This window comes from Pelophylax lessonae, assembly GCF_965119305.1.
Source record: "Pelophylax lessonae genome assembly, chromosome: 6".
Lineage (NCBI taxonomy): Eukaryota > Metazoa > Chordata > Amphibia > Anura > Ranidae > Pelophylax > Pelophylax lessonae.
Genome location: NC_138773.1, coordinates 259,950,487 through 259,976,292, shown reverse-complemented (window position 1 = coordinate 259,976,292; position 25,806 = coordinate 259,950,487). Strand labels below are relative to the sequence as shown.

The 25,806-nt window shown below is 44.3% G+C and overlaps 1 protein-coding gene across 1 annotated transcript in view; it reads left to right on the top strand.

The window, feature by feature from the left end:
* The window catches only part of LOC309557374 (bile salt export pump-like), a gene marked incomplete at its 5' end in the record, with an annotated part of 154,691 nt that extends 130,626 nt beyond the window's left edge, over nt 1-24,065 (top strand). The window contains 4 exons of the mRNA XM_082260065.1: nt 15,719-15,916; nt 18,833-19,039; nt 21,304-21,450; nt 23,811-24,065. Of these exons, the coding sequence (XP_082116191.1) occupies nt 15,719-15,916; nt 18,833-19,039; nt 21,304-21,450; nt 23,811-24,011 (753 nt within the window). The 3' untranslated portion in view covers nt 24,012-24,065. The remainder of the gene's footprint in view (nt 1-15,718; nt 15,917-18,832; nt 19,040-21,303; nt 21,451-23,810) is intronic.
* Nucleotides 24,066-25,806: the final 1,741 nt, after the last annotated feature.

Sequence of the window (25,806 nt, the reverse complement as noted above, 5' to 3'; positions counted from 1 at the left end):
CTCATTCCTAGATAGGCTTCAGCTTCAGATACGTCACTCTTGGTTTCTATGTCATGGTAACTTGGTACCTGTTAAACCCTGTTCTTTCAGGAAACTTGTGTAAATACTGAACTCTGCACTCTAGCTGTGGAATCTGCACCCCAGCCCCAACCATCCTTTCATATGGTGTGCTTTTGGCTAGTGGCCTAGAATTTAACAACATGACTGCCTGTGTGAGGACCCGATCCCACCCCCTTAGTGTACGTGTGGGTGTAAATTTGCATATCTGGTCCTTCAATAGCCGATTGTATCTTTCAATCAAACCAGCTGCCTGTGGATGGTATGGGATGTGGCACAGCCAGTACACTCCAGAATCTTTGGCCCATTGCTGTACTGTTGATCCGGTGAAGTGTGAGCCGTTATCACTTTGGACTTGTTTGGGACAGCCATACGCAACAACAATTTTCTGTAGCAGTTGAAGTGTTGCAGCTTGATCTGCACGTTTGCAAGGATGAACAAACAAAAGTCCTGAATAGGTGTCCACTGCAGTGCAACAATACCTCAGTCCATTGTTTCACCGGGGCAGGGGACCGGTGAAGTCAATCTGCCAAATCTCTGCAGGCCTCTCTCCCCTCTTAATCGACCCGGTGGAGTACTTTTGCAATGGCCATTGTCACACTTCTCCACACACTGTACAGTTCCCTATTACAGTCCTTATCATGTCCATTGATATGGGCAATCATATTTGCTGTGCCCATTCATATGTGGCTTTTTGCCCCAAATGTCCAGATTGCTTGTGGGCCCAGTTGGCCAAGTTAACCAAGACAGGGTCAATTGGCACAACTGCATTCTCCTTGGCAATTTCGTCTGCCACTCTGTTATAGTTCTCAAAGTCTGGGACCAGGGGCACATGGGCATCCACATGCCCCACTTTTATGGTGCAGGAGTGAGCTTCCTTCCAAATGAAGTCCCAGACTTCCTTGCCTCCCCACACCACCTTTCCACGAATCAACCATTCATTGGACTTCCACGTGGGCATCCAAGTTGTCAGTCCTTTAAAGACCGCCCAACTGTCAGTGTAGATAGTGACATGGGAAGAAAGATCCTCCTGATCCTGAAGAGTCATCACTACAGCTTTCAACTCTGCATACTGACTGGACCCTCCAATTCCGGTCTCCTGCAGGACTGTGTCTGTACTCGGGTTGTAGGCTGCTGCTGTCCATTTACGCCCAGATGAGGTGACTATGGCTGAACCATCAGTGCAGTGGCGTAGCGTGGGGGGTGCAGGGGGGGCCGTCCGCACCGGGTGCAACATCTGGGGGGGCGCTTTCGCAGTGTCAATCTGTCTGTCTTACTCTGACATGCACAGTTCACACACTGTCTGCAACTGCCTCCATCTTTACGATGGGATATGTCCAGCGCGGCCGCCCTATGGCTGAAAATGGCGGGGCGGGGCTGGACTGTGCCTCACCTGTCCATTGGTGTAGGGTGGCGTTGCAAGACAAGCCCCGCCTATGCTGCCTCTCCTCCCTGCTCAGTCAGTTTAGCAGCGAGTGAGTCAGCAGCCTGGCGCTGTCACAGAGTCTTTTTTTTTTTTAATCACCTGATTAGAGCCAGAGGCTCGAATAGGCTTCAAAAAAGGGTGGACCCTGAGCGCAGAGCAGTTTGCCCTGAGCCCACCCATTGTGTGACAATAGTGAATGAAAATTCGCTATTGTCACACGGATCCTCCTCCTGGCCAATCAGGAAGTGGGTCCGAGACCCGCTTCCTGATTGGCCGGAAGGCGAACGCATGCCATTGGTCGAGGAGGAGGCGGGAGGACTCCAGGAGACGCAGGGAACTGAGGAGAAGCCACCGCTGCAGGTAAGTCTCTCTGCATTGAAGGGGGCACGCTGGACACTCTGCATTGAAAGGGGGCACCCTGGACACTCTGCATTGAAAGGGGGCACGCTGGTCATTCTGCATTGAAAGGGGGCACGCTGGTCACTCTGCATTGAATGGGGGGCACGATGATCTCTCTGCATTGAAGGGGGGCACGCTGGTCATTCTGCATTGAAAGGGAGCACGCTGGTCATTCTGCATTGAAAGGGGGCACGCTGGTCATTCTGCATTGAAAGGGGGCACGCTAGTCATTCTGCATTGAAAGGGGGCACGCTGGTCATTCTGCATTGAAAGGGGGCACGCTGGTCTCTCTGCATTGAAAGGGGGCACACTGGTCATTCAAACTTGTATTGTATTTTACTTTAATTACATCAGTATTTTCATAACAAACAATACATGTGCTTAGGGGGTAAGGGTTTCTTTAACTAATCTAGTGGAAGAGACTTGAGTGCTAAAATCCCGCGGGTTAGGGGGGCGCAAATAACCTGCCTTGCCTCGGGTGCTGACAACCCACGCTACGCCACTGCATCAGTGAGCCATGTGGACTCCTCCATCTTATCTGACAGAGACTCAAAGGGTGGAGCCTCGTGAATGGGGGATGCAGCAAAGGAATTTCTTCTTCTGTATGGGTGCTGGTAAAAGTGGTAAGCCCAGCCAACTGTTTTTAAATGTCTCTGACATCCCCAGCTGCAATACCCCCTCTTTCTTGAAGCTACCCCTTCCATTTCATCAGTGTTTGGTTCTGGGCTACAGCTGCCCTAGTGGTCAGTCCATTATCTCTCACCCATCCTGCTATTGGCAATGCAGTATGGATGACTGTGTCCTTTCCTGTAATGGTCTCTACGTGTTGAAGTACTGTGTAGGCCCCAAACAGGTACTTCTCTAGGGGTGTGTATCTCTTCTGTGCCCCTGTAAGTTGTTTGGACCAAAATCCAAGATATTTATTGTACCATCCTGCTCAACTACATCCAGCTGAAATGGTACTCCTTGTCTCACAGGTCCCAATCCTTGATGCTGCAAAATGGCTTCTTTAGCAGCCAGGAATGCAGTCCGCTGCTCTGAACCCCATGTGAAAACAGTCTTTTTCCTTGTGACATTGTATATAAGCCTCAGAATCAGTCCAAGATGTGGGATGAATGATCTCCAGAATCCCACAACTCCAATGAACTTCTGCACCTCCTTTTTGGTAGTAGGTGGCAACAATGCCTGGATAGTTTGCACAACTGTCTCTGGAATTTTCCTCTGTGGCCCAGTTCACATCATTCCCAGGAATTTCACCTCTGTGGTAGGTCCTTGGACTTTGACTCTGTTGATAGCCCACCCTCTGTTCTCAATGTGCTGTATCAGCAGGTGCAGTGCTTCAGTTTCATCTTCCTTTGTTCCAGAGATCATGATGTCATCAATGTAGTGAAACATAGCGACTTTCAGATTCAGGGTGCTTAATTCTCGGGCAATCAGTCCATGACAAATCGTTGAAGAATGAAGGTAGCCTTGAGGAAGGACAGTGAAAGTGTACTGGTGGCCGTTCCACACAAAGGAAAACTGGTTCTGACACTCTGGGTCTATTGAAATTGAAAAGAAAGCATTAGCCAGGTCTATCACAGCATGATATTCTCCTGCCTCTTTAGCAATTTTCTCAATGATTGAGATCACATCAGGTACAGCTGACGTTAATGGAGGTGTCACTTTGTTTAGACCTCTGTAATCCACAGTCATTCTATATGTCCCATCAGGTTTCTTTACTGGGAACACCGGAGATGAGAATGGACTTACAGCAGGTCTAAGGATCCCTACTCTTAACAGTTCATGAATAGTCTCCCCAATTTCTTTGTGGCCTCCAGGAAGTCTGTATTGCTTGAGACAGACTGGCTTCTCTGGTGGAGGAATAAAGACAGGGGTCCATTTTGCATGACCTCTGACCACAGCCTTCACCGCCCTGACCATATACGTTTTATCAGGATACCCGAATGTGAATGTACCTTGTTCAGTCTGAATAGACTGACCTTGAAGTACATCCATCCCAAGAATATTTTCAGGTAACTCTGATACCAAAACATTTGTCCAAAATCCTGGTCCCTTGCCAATAGCCAATTCACCCGTGTCCTAACTGCTGGTGTGGTTTGCCCTCCCAAACCTTCTACATAAATCACTTCTCCTTTGTGATGGGAAGGATCTCCTTGCAAAAGTGTAACTTCAGCTCCAGTATCCACTAAAGCCGTGACATGTGTAGGAGGAGACGACTTCCCCCACCATACAGTGACAGGTGCATATGGGCGTCGGTCTGCTGCTATCACTGTCCTTACTGCTATTATAGGAGACCCACCTTCCCTTCATAAAGGACAAGGAACCTCCCAATCCCCTTTTCTGATTCTCTCTAACTCCTACCCAGGATAAAGGGATTTGGGTTTGGGTTCATGTGCAGTTTTGGGAATGGGTTTGGGGCTAACAGGAGGGGTCTGTTCTGTTGTCTCTAAATCTAGGCTGATGTTATCTTCACTAGGAGTAGCGTTTCTAACCCTGACAGTTTTCCCCACTAAATGTTCCCACCTCTTCAACATTTCTGGAGTAGAGATCCCATCTATCTCACTTTTAGGTACTCCTGCCTTTTAATAGGTCCACCCACATTTGTTTCCTAGAGATAACTAGCCTGGTTTTCTCTTCACCTCCGGTCTTCTCTCCCACATTCCCTTTCTTCTCTTTAAAAGTCTTTTTCAGCCTGTTCTCTGCCTGTCTGACCTTATCTACTGCCCTGACAGGTTTTGTTTTAGTCTCCTCTAGCTCCCCCAACTGGCTTAAAAGGGTTGTTGCTTCATGAATCTTGCTGTTTAAACCCAGGCCTCCCAACAAGGACAATAAAGGAGACCTGAGATTAAATGGTGCAGACTTGATTAGCTTAGAGCGCAGAGCAGATGTGAAGGGTTCCATATCTGGACCCATCCATTCTGGAAATGTATTTAATCCGGTTATACAACCCATCTCACGTAACCTGGAAATACCCTCTCCTAATGTTTTCCACGAGTAGGTATTTTCCAGGTCACTAGGATTAGCGTATACTCGGACTATACCATCTCTCACGAGGTCTAAGAGTGAAAAATTCACACTAAACTCTCTGGCTTTTCGCATGGCCTGACACAATTGTGGATCATGGGTTAACACTCCCAAAGCCATTGCTTCCTTGCCTGACAAAACAACGCTGTCCGCCCCTTCATCCCACAAACATAAGAGCCAACTCAATAGCTCAATAGGGGTTCCCCGTACCTTTGTTTGTATTGTTTTGCCAGCACATGGAGTTCAGTTTGTGTAAACTCCCTGACTTCTTCAAATTCAACATCTCTGGGGTTACGATAATGCACCTCCCCATCTGCCATATCCTCTATATCATGTTGCCTTTTCCTATGTTTAGTAATGAGAGGTCTGGCATACTTTTTCTTTCCCATTGGATTATCATCATCAGAAACATCAAACTTTATCTCCTCATCCTCATTGGAGGAGACATCCTCACAATCCCAGTTTTGGGATGTGACAATGGCACGTACCCTGGCTTTACTAACAGGTTTACAGCGCTTCCTTATCCTTAAGGCATTAATTGATTTGGTCATGAGGGCTGCACACCGTACTATTGATCGACCAATATAATTTTTTTACCGCCGATACCGATATTTTGATCATCGGATATTGGTATCGGCCGATATTTTCGGACATTAATTATTTTATTTTTTTTAATGTCTACAGGTACTGTGGTGGAGGGATCTGGGGGTCTAAAAGAAAGAAAGTTGTTTTAATTCGGCGCCGCCAGTAATTTGGCGCCGCCATGTCATGACATCACCTCCGGGTACTCGGCGGCGCCGAATTCAAAGAAATGGAGACCTGGTCAGACGGAGGCGGTGCAGATGGAGACCCGGTCAGACGGCGGCAGTGAAGGTAGGATGCCCAGGTCTCCCGGTGGGAAAGTAGACCCGGGCGAGCTGCGGAAGGCGACAGGAGGGGGGGACGTCCCCTCCCACTCCTTGGAATGACAGCCGAGGGGCTTCTCAGCCACATCGGTCATCATTACAAGACAGCCGACCGTCGGCTATGGACACCGATACCGGGGTGATTCCCTTTAGCTTCAGGCATCACCCCAATACAAGCACTTTCCTGAAATATCGGCAATATCGGTAAATCAAAAGGCCGATTCTGATATATCGTGCAAAGTGCATATCGGCCCTCGATAATCAGTCGATCACTAGTGGATACTGCTGGCCGATACTGCTAGCGAGTACTGCTGGCTGGTACTGCTGACCAGCACTGCTAGTGGGTACTGCTGGCTGGTACTGCTGGTGGGTTCTGCTGGCTGGTACTGATGGGTACTACTGGCGGGTACTGCTGGCTGGTATTGCTTGCTGGTGCTGGCAGGTACTGTTGGTGGGTTCCCAACCCACCATTCCTGGGGATCAGCGTGACAGGAGCCGCTGCTTCCTCTATCGCTCCTGTCACAGGCGGAGGCAGAGTGCATTTGGTATCACTTCGTCTGTGACAGGAGCTGGCGCTATACAGGAAGCATCGGCTCTGCTTCCTCTAGTGCTAGCTCCATTATTTACAGTGATTCTTGGGGATGGCGGGACAGGAACCCGCAATCTGGGCTTACCGACCCCCCATCCCAGGACTGGAGGGAGAGTCCCTAATATTTTCTCGGGGGGATTGCCCTGTTGACCCCCCCCCCCCCCGGATCTGCCACTGCTCTAAGCCCTACATTATCAAAACTTTCAAGCTGTGCCCCAGATCTCTTTAGGTGTGACAGGGCATTTTCATCTACCTTGTACTGCCAAGAATTTCCCACATATGTTACAATCTGATTTTTACAAACTGTGCAGTCCTCCTTAGATTTACCAACAAATGAGTAGTTCATAGGCCTACCTACACAAACATTCAATTTATATCCAATTAATTATATCCAAGCTATTGCTAAATCTAAAGAAAATTAAGCAATCGGTTTGCAAAGTGTGTTGGCAGAGTACAACTAAAAAAATAGTAACAACAAGATGGGTGTTGTGCTGTGACCTCTAAAGGTCTGACGTCTGTATTCTTTGAAAGATGGAGGCAATCAGTTCTTCAAACAGCTTCCACCCAGTAATGAAAAAAAATTTTTAGGGAAGAGGTGCCATTAAATGGTAATTCAGTGATGTTTTATATCAAAAGGTAAACCAAATACAGAGTAAATCTCCGCAGCAGTTGGTTCTGCTGAAAAGATATATTCTTCTGTCAAATTGATCCTCTTAGCACATATCATCATTTTACGCACAGATGTCACCAAAGAGCTTCTACTCTGTAATGTCTTGAACAAACTATAAAAGACAGACTATTATCGCCCATAAAAATGCATGTTTTGACTCTGAATTCTCGACTGACTCATAGATGGGAAATGTAATTGCTCGCAGTGGTATAGAAAGACTTACTATACAATGCCACTTATAGAACTCTTTATTTCTATAAACCTCAAGTGACTTCCACCTGGAAGAGATAAAACATGTTGTTATGAAGAAATTCTAATTGCTCTGTCATTTAATTATTGCACAACATCTGACAACATACAATGTGTTTCTTCAGAAAATAACAAAACCTCAAACAAAGGTGTAGACAAGCAGACTCTTTCAGCTGTTAGTATACCATGAAATGTACAAGGAAAATGTTAAAACCTAATTTTAGTTAATTAAAAAAAAAAAAAAACACAGGGGACAGTACTTGCAATGAATGGGAAATGTCCCTTGTGCTTGTGGCTGCTATCTTAGTTGAAACCGTCGGTCTGTGGTGCCTCAGGTCAGTATGGGATTTTAAGGGCAGGAGTAAACAAATACACAGAAGTAGTACAATTTTACGTAAAAAATAGAAATTTATTCCATGTTGAGGTTTTTATACATAACATAGGTGAATAAATGGGTACAGTCGCATAGTGATAGTGAAGAAGAATAATAAGTTGTGTTGAACGTGAATTGAATGACTTTAAAGAAACAATTGATAATTGGTCCTGTTCTGCTGCTCCTCATATCCAAGATTAGGAATGATTGCAGAGAACGGGCTTGATCATAATATTTCCGACATGTTTCGGCCTGTAGCGGCCTTTATCAAGGATTTTTTACCGATTCTGAAGTAAATAAAAATAATGTCAGTGGTAACAGTATATGGCTGTAATCAACATTAATTTGTTCATAAAAATGTGTTGTTACATACATATTTTTTGTCCAATTCCTAAAGTATTGTTTTTCCGGGGTGTCTCCGGGAGCTGCAGGAACAGTGCTGTATTAGATGAGAGGATGTATATTAGAGTTTACCAGATTTGAGCAAATTGGGAGTAAAAGGTATAAAAGAAATTTCAGTATTATTACTTATTGGGCCACGCTTTTTAGGGGTCCAAGATGCAATGTGGTCAGGATAAGTGAGAGTCCACATCGATGAAGGTCCTCTATAATAAAGGTATAAAGGTGGTACTTGTGATGAGTAATACATCAAGGGTTCTGAGTTGTGCAAGTTTGGGAGTAAGATGCAAAGTAGAGGTAAGTAGTTAGACTTGGTCAGAAGATATGTGATAATCTTCTCCGAGTCTATACTTACATTTGCTTGATGTGTGGTTCAAATAGGGTATCTCAGCACGTAGTCTCCAGGTCCTCTCCTCCCTTGGTCCGGGAGAGACTGAGGACTTGGAGATGTTCCCCGGCCTTTTAAAGGCTGTCGCGCATGCGCGGTAGTGCGCTGCGTGACGCCAATGAGCGGCGTGCGTGGTCAGGTGGGGGATGCGCCTGCGAGATGCGGGAGCTGCATCCCTTGTGACCGTGCGGACGTGCCCAGACGGCCGCCGACACGGAGTAAAAGCCGAGATCCCCAATGGGGATGGTGGAAGGTCAGAGACCGACCGATCGGCTTTGAAATGCCCCGATCCAGGGAGGATTCGGGGCTTACCGTGCCGGGAGTTCCCGGAGTATGCGGGAAAAACAAAAAAAGGAAAATGGATTGAACAATCTTGTATTGAGGTGATACTTTGTTAAAAGTAATACAAAGTTTTAACAAAGTATCACCTCAATACAAGATTGTTCAATCCATTTTCCTTTTTTTGTTTTATATCAAAACCCCTGCGCTGCTGCCATAATGCTGCCTAGCCTGCACGAATGGTACTGCAATGCAGATTGTGCTCCCTGCTACAGATACATATACATCTGCTTCTTCTGTCTTGACTTGAGCTCCGGTCTCATTCACAAGCCGACCAAACTCCCCCACTGCTGTTGCCAACTGCACGGCGGGAATTTTCTTCTACAGCACATGTACCGACACAACCCCTGATGTGCCAATCCCCACGTTCCGGGTCACTGCTTTCTTGACCATAACTTGAAAGCACTGATCACTGTAAAGCAGACATTACTTTCTTCCACAGTACAGCACATCCTTTCTCAACTGACACTCCAGCACTTTACTTGAGAAGACATAATGTTTTTCGGGTAAATATCTGGTCGTTGCCAGTAGCAACTGCTGCTGTAATGCAGAGGAAATCCCAGGCTAGGCCCCCTAAATGAACTGAAGAAAAAAAGGGGATTAAAGAAGGGGTGTGTGTGTGTAGAAACCAACCGGCCCTTAGTTTGCTATACTTACCCACCAGTCTGCTGACAAAACAAATAAACCTGTCTAACATAATAGGTTAAAAACAGGGGTTTAGTTAACACACATTTGCAAATGCATGTATAAGCTGCAGGCCACTCCAAGGCACCCTGTGTATTCTGCAGTCCTACCACTAGCTAACACTACTCAAACTGAGTGTCTACTGAGTGTCTCCAATATGGGAGTACATGAATGATAATGGATGGATGGGAAACAGGTGAGCTTGGAGGTGGCCCAATCCTCCCCCACCTGCTCCCAGCCATGACTGGTATCGAAAAACGAATGGCTATGTGAAAGCCATAGGGTGCAAACTAAAAAATGACCAGCTGGAAGACACACACCCCCAACCCAGTAATATAGATGGTAAAGGCAAATTGGGACTTTAGAGGCCCCCTAAATGTAGCACTGTCCCCATAGGGCTTGCTGTGTGATGACTTCCTAGGTCTCCTTTGATTATCTGCAGACAGTCACTAAGGGACAATTCACACAGCCATCCTTACTCCCCGTTGCTCGTTACTCAATAAACAGTCTAGGGCAGTAGCGGAACTATCAGGGTCGCAGCGGTCGCGCTTGCGACCGTCCCTGGAGTTCCGCCACCTGAGGGGGGGCCCGCCAGCCCCCGTTCTCTTACCGCGGCCGCGGCGTGAGGGGGCCCGTCTGTCCACCTGACTGTTCTGTCTAGTGGCTCCTGTAACTGGCTGCCCTCCCCGATCGTTGTCCCGCACTGCGCGGGGGGGAGGGGGAGGTGTCTACAGCGGCCAGGATTCTAAGAGGAGGCTGGCTGGGCTAAGTCTTCTGAAAAGCAGTCTGCTGCTGCCTGCACAGTCCTCGGCCCTGCCGATCCTCCAATGAACACAGAAGGCTGTGATAACAATAGAGTTCAGGGGGAGGAGTTCTCCCCTCTGCGAAGAGACCATGCTGCCTGCTAGAAGCGTGCCTGCCTGGCTGGAGTGGAGTTGCTGAGTGAGGGGGAATCGTCTGACTCTGACCAACTGTCTGATAATGTAAGTGAACTAACTTGTCTTGAAGAATAATGATTCCAAACTCCACCCTTGCTGGTTTGCTGCCTCTTAATGATCCCATGGCAGATGGCACAGAACAGATCTCATCCTCATTTACAACATAGGTGGGGGGGGGGGTGTAGGGATGAGATCTGCAGTGGTGGGGGGATGGGATTAGTAAGACAGAGGTAGTGGTGGTCAGGGAGGATGACACCACATCCCACCCCTCCTCCACCCCCCCCCCACCATCGCCCCCACTGATCCCTCTCCACCATCGCCCCTTCATCACCGCCATTGATCCCACCCCCCTCACCACAGCCATTGATCCCACCCCACCATCCACCCCCCCTCACCACCGCCACTGATCCAACCCCCCTCATCATCGCCGCCACTAATCTCACCCCCCTTCACCACCATCACCACCTCTGATCACTCCCCGCTACCGCCGCCACTGGTCACACCCCCCTCCCCGCCACCGCCGCCACTGATCACACCACCCTCCCCGCCACCGCCGCCACTGATCATACCCCCCTCCCCGCCACCGCCGCCACTGATCACACCCCCCTCCCCACCATTGCCGCCACTGATCCCACCCCCTCACCACCATTGCCGCCAATAATCACACCCCCCCCTTCACCACCATCACCACCTCCGATCACACCCCCCTCCCCGCCACCGCTGCCACTGATCACACCCCCCTCCCCACCATTGCCGCCACTGATCCCACCCCCTCACCACCATTGCCGCCACTAATCTCACCCCCCTTCACCACCATCACCACCTCTGATCACACCCCCCTCCCTGCCACCGCCGCCACTGATCACACCCCCTCCCCGCCACCGCCGCCACTGATCACACCCCCCTCCCCGCCACTGATCACACCCCCCTCACCACCATTGCCGCCACTGATCCCACCCCCCTCACCACCATTGTCGCCACTGATCCCACCCCCCTCACCACCATTGCCGCCACTGATTCTACCCCCTCCCCACCATTGCCGCCACTGATCCCACCCCCCTCCCCACCATTGCCGCCACTGATCCCACCCCCTCACCACCATTGCCGCCACTAATCTCACCCCCCTTCATCACCATCACCACCTCTGATCACACCCCCCTCCCCGCCACCGCCGCCACTGATCACACCCCCTCCCCGCCACCGCCGCCACTGATCACACCCCCCTCACCACCATTGCCGCCACTGATCCCACCCCCCTCACCACCATTGTCGCCACTGATCCCACCCCCCTCACCACCATTGCCGCCACTGATTCCACCCCCCTCCCCACCATTGCCAACACTGATCCCACCCCCCTCACCATCATTGCCGCCACTGTTTACACCCCCCTCCCCACCATTGCCGCCACTGATCCCTTGCCTCTCCCCACCATTGCCACCACTGCTCCCACCCTCCTCACCACCATCGCCATGGTGCACTATTACTGATCCCATTCCCCTCTTCACCAGCCCTGCTGCTGATCCCATTCCCCCCTCTCCCCACCAGAACTATCATTGATCCCATTCGTCCTCTCCCAACCAGCACTGTCACTGATCCCATTACCCCTCTCTCCCCACCAGAACTATTACTGATGCCATTCCCCTTCTCCCCACCAGCCCTGCCACTGATCCCATTTCCCAGGTCAGATTTAAAAAAAAAAAAAAAATAGTGTCAAAAACATGCTTTTTCGGGGGGGGGGGGGGGGGGGGGCCTTCATGATTTCTTGCACCGGGGCCCTGAGAAATCTAGTTACGCCTCTGGTCTAGGGTATTTAGTTTTAATATTTATTGTGAAACTTGGATGGCCTCAGCAGGTTGTTTGTGGAAGCAGACATGCTGCTTTAACCATACTGCTGCTTGTATGGAATAATTTAAATCCTCTTGCTCTCTCTAGCAGCAGACTTGATGCAACATATTATCTTCAGGACACTCTCTGGCATCCCCATGACTGACACACATCCAATGACTCTTCTAGCAGAAGGGGGTGGCCCTCTCAGGACAGGCCCTACAACACATATCTGTACTCACTGTAGGCAGAATCAGATCCTATGCAATGTCTCCCTTCCAGTCAACTCTGCAGGACCTCTGGGTTCAGCTCCTCTCTGACTCGTGCCTTCAGATCATCTGTGGCAGCTTCTACAGAGGAGGGGCAGCCGCACCCTCCTTCTGGGATCCCCCTCTCCAGCTGAAAAGGTCCCGAGCATATGTTCCCTTTGTATTTATACAGTATCCCAGCATGCACCAAGGCACTTTCCTCTGCCAGTCACCAGGGCTGTAGAGTATGCCTGTGAACTCATTTGTCAGGTTTCCTCCCACTGTCCAATATGCCTCCCTATTTCGAACAGTGTGAAACACTTCAGACAAGCTGAGCTGCACCATGAGCAGATCTCACTAACAGATCCTGCTCTCTGTTAGGCAGAGAGCAATATAAATTTACCTGGCAATCTCTCTGGTAAGAAGAAAGACCCAAAACTATTCTCTCTCTCTCTCTCTCTCTCTCTCTCTCTCTCTCTCTCTCTCTCTCTCTCTCTCTCTCTCTCCTAGCACCTACCTAGGAGGGTGCTACACATTTTTTAATGTTTTGCAGGAATTACGTTTTTTTACAAAAATTAGCCAGTTTAAACTAGACTGTGCAGTCAGTTCCCTGTTCTCTGCAACTTCCTTCACCCACTCACTGCCAAAAGTCCCAAATGTCAAACAATGACTGGCTAATTGACAAAAAAAAGTAAGACAGATTTTGTGTGGCTTTGCTTACCTTGCAGCCCTACATGTACATTTACAATTTTGTGTATGAAGTTTGACAAAAGTTTTGGTTTTAGATATACTTGCATAATATATACATTGCTCAAAAAAATGAACGGAACACTTTGAAAACACATTAGATCTCAATAGGGGAAAATATCATTCTGGATATCTATACTGATAAATATTGTGATCTATACTGATAGCTATCGACTAGGTAACGTGTTAGGAATGAAACGATGCATTCTCGTTTGACGGAAATTAAAATGATCAACCTACAGAGGGCTGAATTCAAAGACACCCCAAAAATCAAAGTGAAAAAATGATGCAGCAGGCTAGTCCATTTTGCTGACGTTTCATTGGAGCAACTCAAAATGGTACTTAGTAGTTTGTATGGCCCCCACGTGCTTGTATGCATGCCTGACAATGTCGGGGCATGCTCCTAATGAGACGGTGGATGGTGTACTGGGGTATTTCCTTCCAGACCTGGACCAGGGCATTACTGAGCTTCTGAACAGACTGAGGTGCAACCTGGTGGCATCAGATGGACTGAAACATAATGTCCCAGAGGTGTTCTATTAGATTTAGGTCACACGAACATGGGGGCCATTCAATGGTATCAATTCCTTCATCCTCCAGGAACTGGCTGCAAACTCTCTCCACATGTGGTCTGGCATTGTCATGCACCAGGAGGAATCCAGGATCCACTGCACCAGCATAGGGCCTGACAATGGCATGGGTCCAAGGCTTTCATCCCAATACCAAATGTCAGTCATGGTGCCATTGTCTAGCCTGTAGAGATCTGTGTGTCCCTCTATGGATATGCCTCTCCGGACCATCACTGACATACCACCAAACCGGTCATGCTAACCAATGTTATATGCCGCACAGCATTCTCCATTGCTTCTCCAGACCATTTCATGTCTGTCCCATGTGCTCAGGGTGAACCTGCTCTCATCTGTGGAATGTGCTGGGCACCAGTGGCGGACCTGCCATTTCTGGTGTTCAATGGCAAATGCCAATCGAGCTCCACGGTGCCGGGCCGTGAGCACAGAGCCCACCAGAGGACATCGGGCCCTCAGGCCATCCTCATGAAGTCTGTTTCTAATTGTTTGGTCAGACACATTCACACCAGTGGCCTGCTGGAGGTCATTTTGTAGGGCTCTGGCAGTCCTCATCCTGTTTATCTTTGCACAAAGGAGCAGATACCGGTCCTGCTGATAGTTTAAGGACCTTCTACGGCCCTGTCCAGCTCTCCTAGAGTAACTGTCTGTCTCCTGGAATCCTCTCCATGCTCTTAAAACTGTGCTGGAAGACATAGCAAACCTTCTGGCAATGGCACGTAATTATGTGCCATCCTGGAGGAGTTGGTCTGCCTGTGCAACCTCAAAAGGGTCCAGGTATCGCCTCATGCTACCAGTAGTGACACTGAGCCAAATGAACTAGTGAATAACAGTTAGAAAAGATAAGCAGGGAAAAAAATGTCAGTGGCCTCCACTTGTAAAACCATTCCTGTTTCGGAGGTTGTCCCATTGTTGCCCATCTAGTGCACCTGTTAATAATTTCATTAACACCAAAGCAGCTAAAACTGATTAACAACCCCCCTCTGCTACTTAACTGACCAGATCAATATCCCATGAGTTTAATTGACTTCATGCTATACTATACTGATTACAAAGCGTTAGAAAGGGATTGGTTGGTGAAATAGGGAGTTAATGGTTAAGACAGCATCTCAAAACAAAAAAGGCCAAAGGAGAACCCCCAATGGGACTTTTAAGGTCTTAGACAATCATTTGCTGCTATAATAGTAGTGAAAAAATAGTAGTGATAGTTTTATATAAAAAATATACATTTTATTACAAAGATAGTAAAAGGACAAAGAACACAAAAGAACCCTGGGTGTATCTATCCTTACGGCATTTGTCTGTTTTGCTATTATGTACCCTATTTACATGAGGTGGTCATTTTTGGGTTAGCCACCCTATGGTTTTGTCTTTACATGCTTTATATATGTGTTCTCTGTCCTTTTATTATCTTTGTAATAAAATGTATATTTTTTATATAAAACTATCTCCTCTGGCCGATTAAAAAGCATTTGTTTAATTTTTTTGAGCAGTGTATATATATATATATATATATATATATATATATATATAGTTTACATTTTTCTGAATATCTCCTGAATGTGGATTTGTATGATTTGCAGGGAATTACATAATTTAGGTAACCAAGCAAACATGATTCATGAATTGTATGATGCTCCTTAGATTAGACAAATATGCATGCACAGTTTCAGGGGTATAAAAAATCACTATCACTATGCGTGACAGTCAGATGGTGAGCCATCCTACTTTAACTTCATGTATCCAAAGTGCCTCAACTCAGCATTTTAGGATAGCAGTATCTTCAAATAAATGTTATGCTGCAAGTAATCATGACAATTACCAATTATGGACGTTATAAAATCATCCTAAATTTTATTCAACACCACACAGGACAATTTCCGAGGTGACATTCAGTTTGTGGGCTGCAAATTCACGTACCCCAGTCGTCCGGTCACCATGGTCCTGAGGGGTCTTTCGGTTGAAGTAAAGTCTGGACAGACCCTTGCTTTTGTAGGGAGCAGTGGATGTGGAAAAAGTACGAGTGTTCAGTTATTGGAGAGATTCTATGATCCAGATGAAGGGAAGGTGGTAGGTATACTGCAAATCCTTTACATTCTATAGGTTGCCTAACACTATTTATTGTAATGTGTTATACAGTATAACCTGGAGTATTAAAGCATATTCTAAGAATACCCCTTATGTTGGCACATGCAAAGGCAGCATTCCCATTAAAAAATATACATCAAAAGTAAAATGTTTTATAACTATTTTGTAAAGCACTGCACAAACTGTTGACTCAATATAAATCCTGTATAATACCAATTGCATAAAAGACCACCCCTTTCTTGGGCTAATTCTGTCTAGCATATTAAGTGTTAAACAGGAGGGGATAGTTAATGTGTATGTTAGAGGCTTTTGTCTGAGCCAAGTGAGATTCTGCCATTTTTCTGTGCAAACGGTGGTTTGGTTTTAAATTAGTCAAAAGGTTTGTTTGCTTTAGGTCAGTTTGGATGATGGACAGGAAATATCAGGAAGACTCCCTCAGGTGACCAGGAAAAGCAATAGAAGTAAGCAAAAGGTTTTTAACATGACCCTTTGCTAGTTTCCCCAGGAACAGCCTAGAAACCAATTAGCTTCCAGGATTTTTATCAGAGCTTAAAGTGATTGTAAATCATCACCTTGTAAAAAAAAAAAAAAAAAAAATCTATTAAGTTTTATTAGAAATGAAAGTCAAACATTTTTGTATAGATAAAAAAAAAAAAAAAATCTAAACACCCTTCTTCCCTTTTTTATTTATAAATTATCACATCCCCTCTGTTCTCAACTGCAGAAGAGCTGAAGGGAGGAAAAGCAGCAGTACACTGAGCTTGCCAGTGAATGGCTGTGCAGTAGGGGCATGTCAAGACAAATTTGATCATTGGAGGAGAGTACACTGAGTTCCCAGTATAGCTTTTTATATTTTAATAGGAAAGCAAGGGGACTACCAAAAAACACCAAGGATTTCACACAAAGGAAGCAATACAAAGAGAACAGGATACTATCTCATACAAGTATATGGTTCCGCAAAAGTGTCCATGAAGTGCAAAAAAGTGTATAAGTAATGTTGATTGATGAAATCCACCACCAAGCACCAACACTTAGCATACTCTTCTTACCAGATAGCATAGACCATAAATTATATTGGTCATAAAAGCTTTAAATAACCTGGCCTCCGAGGTAGGCGGTGGCTGATCAGCAGCAGCTGCAAATGAATTCAGAATAAAAAAATTGAACAAGCATAGTGAAGCCTGCTAACATTTAAGTCCTTTTACTTAAAATATTTAAAAAGTACCTTTTGATGAGTTGTACACCGACACAAATGAGTAAAAAACCAGCAGACTGTCAGCTCTTGAGAAAGGAACACTGTAAGTGACGGCTAAGCATGCGTGATGTCTTCAGTAACGGCCAATCCCAGCGCGTTTCGTCATCAGTGACCTCTTCCCAGGGGCAGGCCGAACATTAGATAACGGCCTGCCCCTGGAATGATGTCACAGATACACTTATACACTTTTTTTGCACTTTATGGGCACTTTTTGTTTAATATTGAAAATGACTTTTTCATTGAAAGGACTTTTTTATGTTTACCGAACACTGGATTTTGCATCTATTTCATTATATTACTTTCATATGATTGATCTTTTTCAATGATAGATTTTTCTCATAATATATTCACTGGATGTTTAGTTGTTTTCAGGCCACATTTTTTACCATATGATTATTCATGATTGCACTATTAGGATTTATTTTTATTGATCATTTACAGCTGGTATCATAGTTGGTTAAGTGGCTGCTTACCTTTTCGTTCTTTTTGCTTGACCTAGCGTGGATTTTTTCCTGTTTTATATTTTACATGGTACAGCAGCCACATACCAGGAATATGAAATGCTGGGATAACGAACGCTTAAATTGAACAAGTTGAAGTTCAAAGCTGATTGGCTACCATGTAGAGCTGCACTCGATTTTGCACTCTACAGTTTTAGCAAATCAACCCCAAAATATGACTAGATTTTAAATAGTATAGACACTTAAGTTTTACATAGCTTTACCTGCAAAAGGGGCAAGCCTGAAGTGATCTAGCATTGACTAAAGTTCCATCTTAACCCTCCTCTTATGTTAGAATTCCGTTACTATCCATGATGTTTAGGGTCGGTTTTGACCCGTGTTTTAAATCAGCCATAAAATACCCTCTGAATAATTATATATCATCAAATTTGTTTCTTACCTCTTGGTTACCTTGTTAGGCTTCTTTATCCTTGAAAAGATTGGTTTTAATATTTTTGGTGTGACCCCTTAGACCATTCTTTTGATAGCATACCTCTCATTTTCAAATTTATAAAATGGTAAAATAAAGTCAGCAACTCTGAAATGAATTTGTCCTATGTTTCTTCACTTTATTTAGAGAAGCAGACAAGCAGGAAAAGAGATAGGCCCCTCCCTAACTACAGCTCACAGGGCTGAGAGGGGATTGGCTGTCAGTGTTACTAAGCAGAGAGAGTGTTTATGATTTCAGTTTTGGCACTTATTAGTGTCCTAAAATCCTATATTATAACTGGGTCAGAATTGACCCTAACACCATAAACGTCTTAATTTTCACCACAGTATTTTATAATTTAGTGAAAAGGATTATTTTTCTATTACATTGTTTAAATAGAGGTTCCTGACAAAGTAAAAAATCTTGATGCAATAAACAAATTTATGTGATACTTATAGACATTCAAAACCTGAAAAAACGGGTCGGTTCTGACCCTAACACAAGAGGAGGGTTAATAAACATTTAACAGTTTTTCATTTTTCCATCGTTGACTTCCTTTGCAAATCTCTGCATACAATCACACATCATATCTCGGAGCTTGTAATGAAGTGGATACAGGAAGATTGCTGGTCTGGTCAAGAAGCAGATATATGCTATATAAGTGTGATGACTTCACAATGTCTTTGTATTGATCTATTTATTGATAATTTCAGCTTGTGGATGGCCATGATACTTTAAAAGTAAACATATCATTTTTAAGAAGCAAAATTGGCATTGTGTCCCAGGAGCCAGTACTGTTTGAAGGCAGCATTGCAGACAACATCAAGTACGGTGACAACTCTCGAGAGATCTCAATGGAGGAGGTGATTGCAGCTGCCAAGAAGGCCCAATTACATGACTTTGTCCTGTCACTGCCAGATGTAAGTGTGCCTAATATAAATCAAATTAATATAACAAGCTTTAAAGGGGATGTATACACATAATAGGAATATGAAGAAAGGAAGAAAGATCCGCGCTTAGGATAAGCTATCTATAAAATTGTGCGTAAAAATTCTATAAATAAAACACTAATGGCTGCTGCCCACTTCAAAAGATGCACCCCCAGTGGGGGAGCGTCAGGTGTAAATGTCAAAAGGGAAGTGATTGGCGCTGCCAGGGAAGTAGGTTAATGGGAAATCTGGGTTGAGCTGCTATAGTTCAAGACCAAGTTCAACACATGCAAATGCACATAGAATGTATGTGGGAGTGAAAACTATATAAATAAAGGGATATAAAAACACAATGGGTGTGTAATAAGTGTGTAAAATTAACACTCTGCGCTGATACCAAATCAATAAATAATAAATGTGTTCAATACCTTATATGCTTATTGAAACTCAACATAAATATGCAAATATAAATAAATGTAAGTATAAAAATATAAAAGCATATATAGATAGTATTAATGAATTATGGTGATATAAAGAGTTAATGTGCAAAGGTGCTAGAAAATATATAAATATAGTGCACTAATCAAACTAAATAAAGTGCATACCGAATAGTCATAACCATCTATTCAATGAAGTGCAAATGCATACTCATAAGCAATGAAAATAAATAAGTGGGTGAACTATGTGCATCCCACACTGGTGACAGTATAAAAACTGGTAAATAAATAAGTGTAGCCGTGCAAATGACTATATAAATTATAAAAGTGAGAACCATATAAATTCAAAGGCTCAAAAAGCAGATTCGGTGTATTTTAAAATTGTCCAGAAATAGTGCAATCAGAGCTGGTACGAAAATCCTAAAGTTCTATAGTCCATAAAAGGATGGAGTAAGGTGCTCTTTTTTTCTATGAAGCCGGGAGTGCAGTGAGTGGTCGGAAGATAGGGTGCTCCCCCTCTCCTGGGGTCCTGTGCTTACCGGATGTCCGTACCCCTACAGGGGTAAATGGCGGGTCGATAACAGGGATCGCTCCCATACACCGGCAATCTGGTTCCGTCCTATCCTTCCTATTACCACTCGTATCCACTCCTTGCTCCGGTACACATAGGGGTTAAAGCATCAGGGAGAGAGCTCCAGTACAATTCCCGGGTATATGAGAAAGGGGAAAAACAGAAGCCTCCGATAGTGCAGGATTGCCTTTAAAAACTTTTATTTAGATTCCAGAAAAAAACAAGTACTCACATAAAATCAACATGCAGCGCATCCATGAGGCGTGCACCGCGAACGAGGTAGTTGCGGACCCTATGCCATACGGATGCGCTGCATGTTGATTTTATGGAGACATGTCCGCTGACATCCAATCCAATCCAGATGGTCCTTTCCCATCCGATTCCCCCATAGAGAAGAATAGGGACCTGACAGCTGTGTCTCCGCACATGGCGTGGAGACACAGCTGTCATCCGCCTGCTCACTGGGGGATCGGCGGATCCATCCCCCGCTGAGAAAAAAATGGAGTCCACCTGACAGACTCCGTGTGTGAAAGGAGCATTAGACATTTTATAGGGTAGAGATTTTTACAGGGGAAGGGGACCTGTGCAAGGTCTCTAAGTTCTACTTTAAAGTGGTTGAAAACCCTCACATATAACCATTGAAGTGATACAGATGAAACAAGTTCTTCTATGTAACTTGGGCCTATTTATCTGTAGCCATCTACAGCCACTCAAAGTCTAGCATTTACACAGGATCTTTCAGTTCTGAACAGCAGAGGGCAGAGAGCTGAAGCCTCACAATGCAGATCTCAGTGAGGACAGCTCTGAGCCCTGATTGGAGGGAAGGAACTCACCCCCTCCTCACAGTACGGGGAGAACATGTAAATCTGAGGCTGCCATTCACCGGCTGTGTGCTGGCGCTCTCCTCCCCATTACCTTTTTATCTCTTGGTGTCAAGAAAACCTGTCAGAAGTGACAGATAACAGAGGAAGAAAGCAGCAGAGATACAGTAAATCTCACTCAGTGCTTTGGATAGAGGCAAGTACACAGTATAGAAGGGTATGCTTTGTTCATATTTAATGTCTGAGGTTTACAACCACAAAACCTTAATCTCATTGTATATCCAAATCTCCACAATGGGACAGAGATGGCGAAAAAAAATGTGACCGTGTTTACTACCCTCCTTTGCTCTACTCAAAATCAAAAAAAATTGCTTGTAGTACTATGTTTAGATTTTTACTTCATTAATTATTGTCTTTATATCTTAGAAATATGAAACGAATGTGGGAATCCAGGGATCCCAGCTCTCTCGTGGGCAGAAGCAGCGTATTGCAATAGCCAGGGCAATAGTCAGGGATCCTAAAATCTTACTGCTGGATGAAGCTACATCAGCCTTAGACACAGAAAGTGAAAAGGTTTGTAACCTAAAATGTAGTAAAAAAAAATTACAGAATATTTTAAGTATAAATCTGGTAGACTTGTGTTTAATATACTATTGTGTTTCTTTCATATAAAAATAGGACTTCATTTTTGAATTTACATCACACGTCATTTGATGTGTCTAAAAAACAAATATATACGGTGTTTTTTGTTTTGCCAGTTTCTACTGTAATTAATACATTTCCTCACCGACCTGCCTCCCCCAGCTTGCTAATTGGACAATGAAAGAGTATTGCTACATTTATAAACCTTTACAGGCCGTCCTTCTGCTTACTCTGTTCTCCAGTCAGGATGCTCCCAGTGATAGACGGACAGCTGTGCTGTCCATCCCTGTTCATATCCTACTTAGTAGGGTACTACAAGGAGATAATATAAATACAGATTTAGATACTTATAGTAGCTGTTTATTAAATACATTCAAAGATTTTTTTTTGTGTGAACAAATAACTAGATAGCATTGTGGGTTTTTCATTATATCTGCCTGAAGTTTAGCTTTAACCACTTAAGCCCCGGAGGATTTGGCTGCTAAAGGACCAGGGGTTTTTTTGCGATTTTTTACTGCGTGACTTTAACGGACAATTGCGCGGTCGTGCGACGCTGTACCTAAACGAATTTGACGTCCTTTTTTTCCCACAAACAGAGCTTTCTTTTGGTGGTATTTGATCACCTGTGCGATTTTTTGATCACGCGCTATAAACAAAAAAAGAGCGTAAATTTTGCAAAAATAACAATATTTTTCACATTTTTTTATATGAAATTCCCCAAAAAAAAAAGTAAAAATCAAAATTTTTTAAAATTTTTCGGCCAATTTCTTTTATGCTACCTATGTTTGGTAAAAAAAATCGCAAAAAGCGTATTTTGATTGGTTTGCGCAAAAGTTATCGCGTTTACTAACAAAGAGAAAGATTTTTGTCATTTTTGGTGTTTTTTTTTTTAACGCGTAATGGCGGCGATCTGCGATTTTTTTTTCGGTACTGCGACATTGCGGCGGACAGATCGGACCCTTGACTGACATTTTTGACACTTTTGGGGTTACCAGTGACATTACTGCAGTAATCAGTGCTATACATATGCACTGTTACTGCAAAAATGACACTGGCAGGGAAGGGGTTAACTTTATTGGACAGGGAGGGGTTAAGTGTGTCCTAGGGGCGTGCTTTCTACTGTGTAGGGACATTCCTATTGGTGTAAAAGCAAAGATCCACCGTTCTACATAGTAGAACGGTCAGATCTTTACTTTTACACAGGGAGAACTGACAGGCAGCTTGTTTACACAAGCTGCTCTGTCTTTCTCCCTTCACAGGAGCGATCGCAGTGTGACTGGCGGACATCGAGTCCGCCGGTCACACGCACTGACTTGCCTGTGAACGAGCCGCGGCGGGCGCGCGCCTCGGCGGGCGCGCGCCCGCCCGCGATAGGCTCGCAAGTCAGTGACAGGCGAGTGACGTACCGATATGTCACTCTGCCTGGCCGGGGCTGACCGCCGCAGTATATAGTCGTGCGGCGGTCGGCAACCGGTTAAAGGACCACTGCATCCCTATTTTTTATTTTTTTTATTTTTTATTTTTTTATTTTTTTTAATAATCTTATTATATAATATTTATTAATATTAATGGATTAGGTAAATAGAGGTTTCAGTTGAAGAAATATTAAACAGAAGGCACAACTATCATTTCAACTGTACAGAAAAATGAAATTACTGTCAAATATCTTTAATTTTAGCATAAGTATAACGACTTATATACTGTATATTTTTCCTACATAACACCCATTACGCTTTTTTTTTTATTATTTATCAGTAGTACAGTGGTGGCTTGTTAAAAAAATGTTTTTGTTGGAATCCTTTAGCATACTATAATAGAAATGTACTTTTCTTATTAGGTAATAAATAGTATTTTGTGAAAAGAAGTATTCAGAACATGAGCGTGAGCACAGGGTGTGCCAGGTGTGCCTGGGCACACCCTAATAACCCTGTGTGGCGCAGATTCACCCTGTTTGATCCCCTGATATTTCAGCAAAGCCCCCAACAGTCCCTACAATGTTTATAAAAAATACTAAAAATAATAAAATTGTAAAATATAATAAAAAATAAAAACTACTGACACCATCCACTACCCTCACACCACTCTCTGCCCCTAATGCCAGCGTCCACTGCTCTACTGACACCATCAGTATATATACACATGTATATGTTTGAGCTTTGAGGTGCACACCCTAATGCAGTATATCTTAAAAAATGGTGTTGGAGTAAATATTGTTTATAAGTAGAAATTCCTTTGATATGTTTGCCATTAATTAAACAATTTTATAACATGGATTTTTTTTTTTCCTTTAGACTGTGCAGGAAGCACTTGATGAAGCTAGGCAAGGCCGGACCTGCATTGCTATTGCACACCGCTTGACCACTATTCAAAACAGTGACATCATAGCGGTAATGTCCCAAGGCCTCATTATAGAAAAAGGGAATCATGAAGAGCTGATGTCTCGGAAAGGGGCCTATTATAAATTAGTAACTACTGGAGCACCCATAAGTTAGACAGAGGCTTGTTTATGTGCAAACCCTTTGTGTTTTATCAGCTTTATGTCCAGCGATTGTATATTTGTGTGACCCCTAAAACCATGTGCCTGAGATCACATAAATGCCTGTATTGTGTATCTCCTTTGATGTGTCTCCTTCCACAGCTCTTCATGAACAGTTTTGATGTTTTCTGGTCATGTATTCATCTTGAGAGTCAATATAGTGAACACTGGCAAAAATACATTTAAATTGATGATCACCAGGTGACATGCTATATATAAATCCATAGAGCCAAGAAGATTTATCTTAGGGTGAACAACACCCCTACCCTTATATAAGTGCAATGGAAATATTGAAGTCTACAATTATTTTTACCTGAAATGAACATTATTGTGAACTTTTGATGACTCAGAACATTGCCTGGACATTCTGAGAACAGCTGACATCATAAAACACCTATCTAGAGTTGATATCTGGGAAGGTCTGTTCCATTGTATCTAGGGTTAGTATCTGGGAAGGTCTGTTAATCTTTTGTTCACGATGCTGCTTGGTATAAAGATGGTATCTAAAAACAATGTAATGTTCCTTAAAACAATGCAGTCCCTTGTCTGGAAGGAATCACTTTGGGGGGGGGGGGGGGTTTGGACCTCTACCTGATCAGCATTCTTAACCACTTAAGCCCTGGAAGATTTTACCCCCTTCCTGACCAGGGTTTTTTTTGCGATTTTTTTACTGCGTGACTTTAACGGACAATTGCGCGGTCGTGCGACGCTGTACCTAAACAAATTTAACGTCCTTTTTTTCCCACAAACAGGGCTTTCTTTTGGTGGTATTTGATCACCTGTGCAATTTTTTGATCATGCGCTATAAGCAAAAAAAGAGCGTAAATTTTGCAAAAATAACAATATTTTTCACTTTTTTTATATGAAATTCCCCCCAAAAAAATGTAAAAATCAAAATTTTTTAACATTTTCGGCCAATTTGTTTTATGCTACATATGTTTGGTAAAAAAATTGCAAAAAGCGTATTTTGATTGGTTTGCGCAAAAGTTATCGCGTTTACTAACAAAGGGAAAGATTTTTGTCATTTTTGGTGTTTTTTTTTTTAACGAGTAATGGCGGCGATCTGCGATTTTTTTTGCGGTACTGCGACATTGCGGCGGACAGATCGGACCCTTAACTGACATTTTTGACACTTTTGGGGTTACCAGTGACATTACTGCAGTAATCAGTGCTATACATATGCACTGTTACTGCAAAAATGACACTGGCAGGGAAGGGGTTAACTGTATTGGACAGGGAGGGGTTAAGTGTGTCCTAGGGGCGTGATTCTAACTGTAGTGGGACATGGCTACTAGTGTAAAAACAGAGATCAACGGTCCTACATAGTAGAACCGTCTGATCTCCATTTTTACACAGGGGAGAATGACAGGCAGCTTGTTTACATAAGCCGCTCCGCCTTTCTCCCGCTCTACCGACGATCGTAGTTTGACCGGCGGACATCGGGTCCACCGGTCACACGCCCGCACTCCTCCGTGAACGAGCCGAGGCGGGCGCGCTCCTCAGCGGGCGCACTCGCCCGCTATTGGCTCAAAACCCGATGACAGGCGAGCGACGTAGATCTACGTCACTCTGCCTGGCCGGGGCTGACTGCCGCAGTAAATATACTGTGCGCAGTCGGCAACCGGTTAAGTCAGGGGTGTGTTTTTTTTTTTCTATTTATTCTTTATTTTAACTAAATGAGGTTGGGTAGAGAAGGTATACAAAAGCAAGTCAAAGCTCTGCATTAATTATTTTTGAGCCCAGACTTTAGG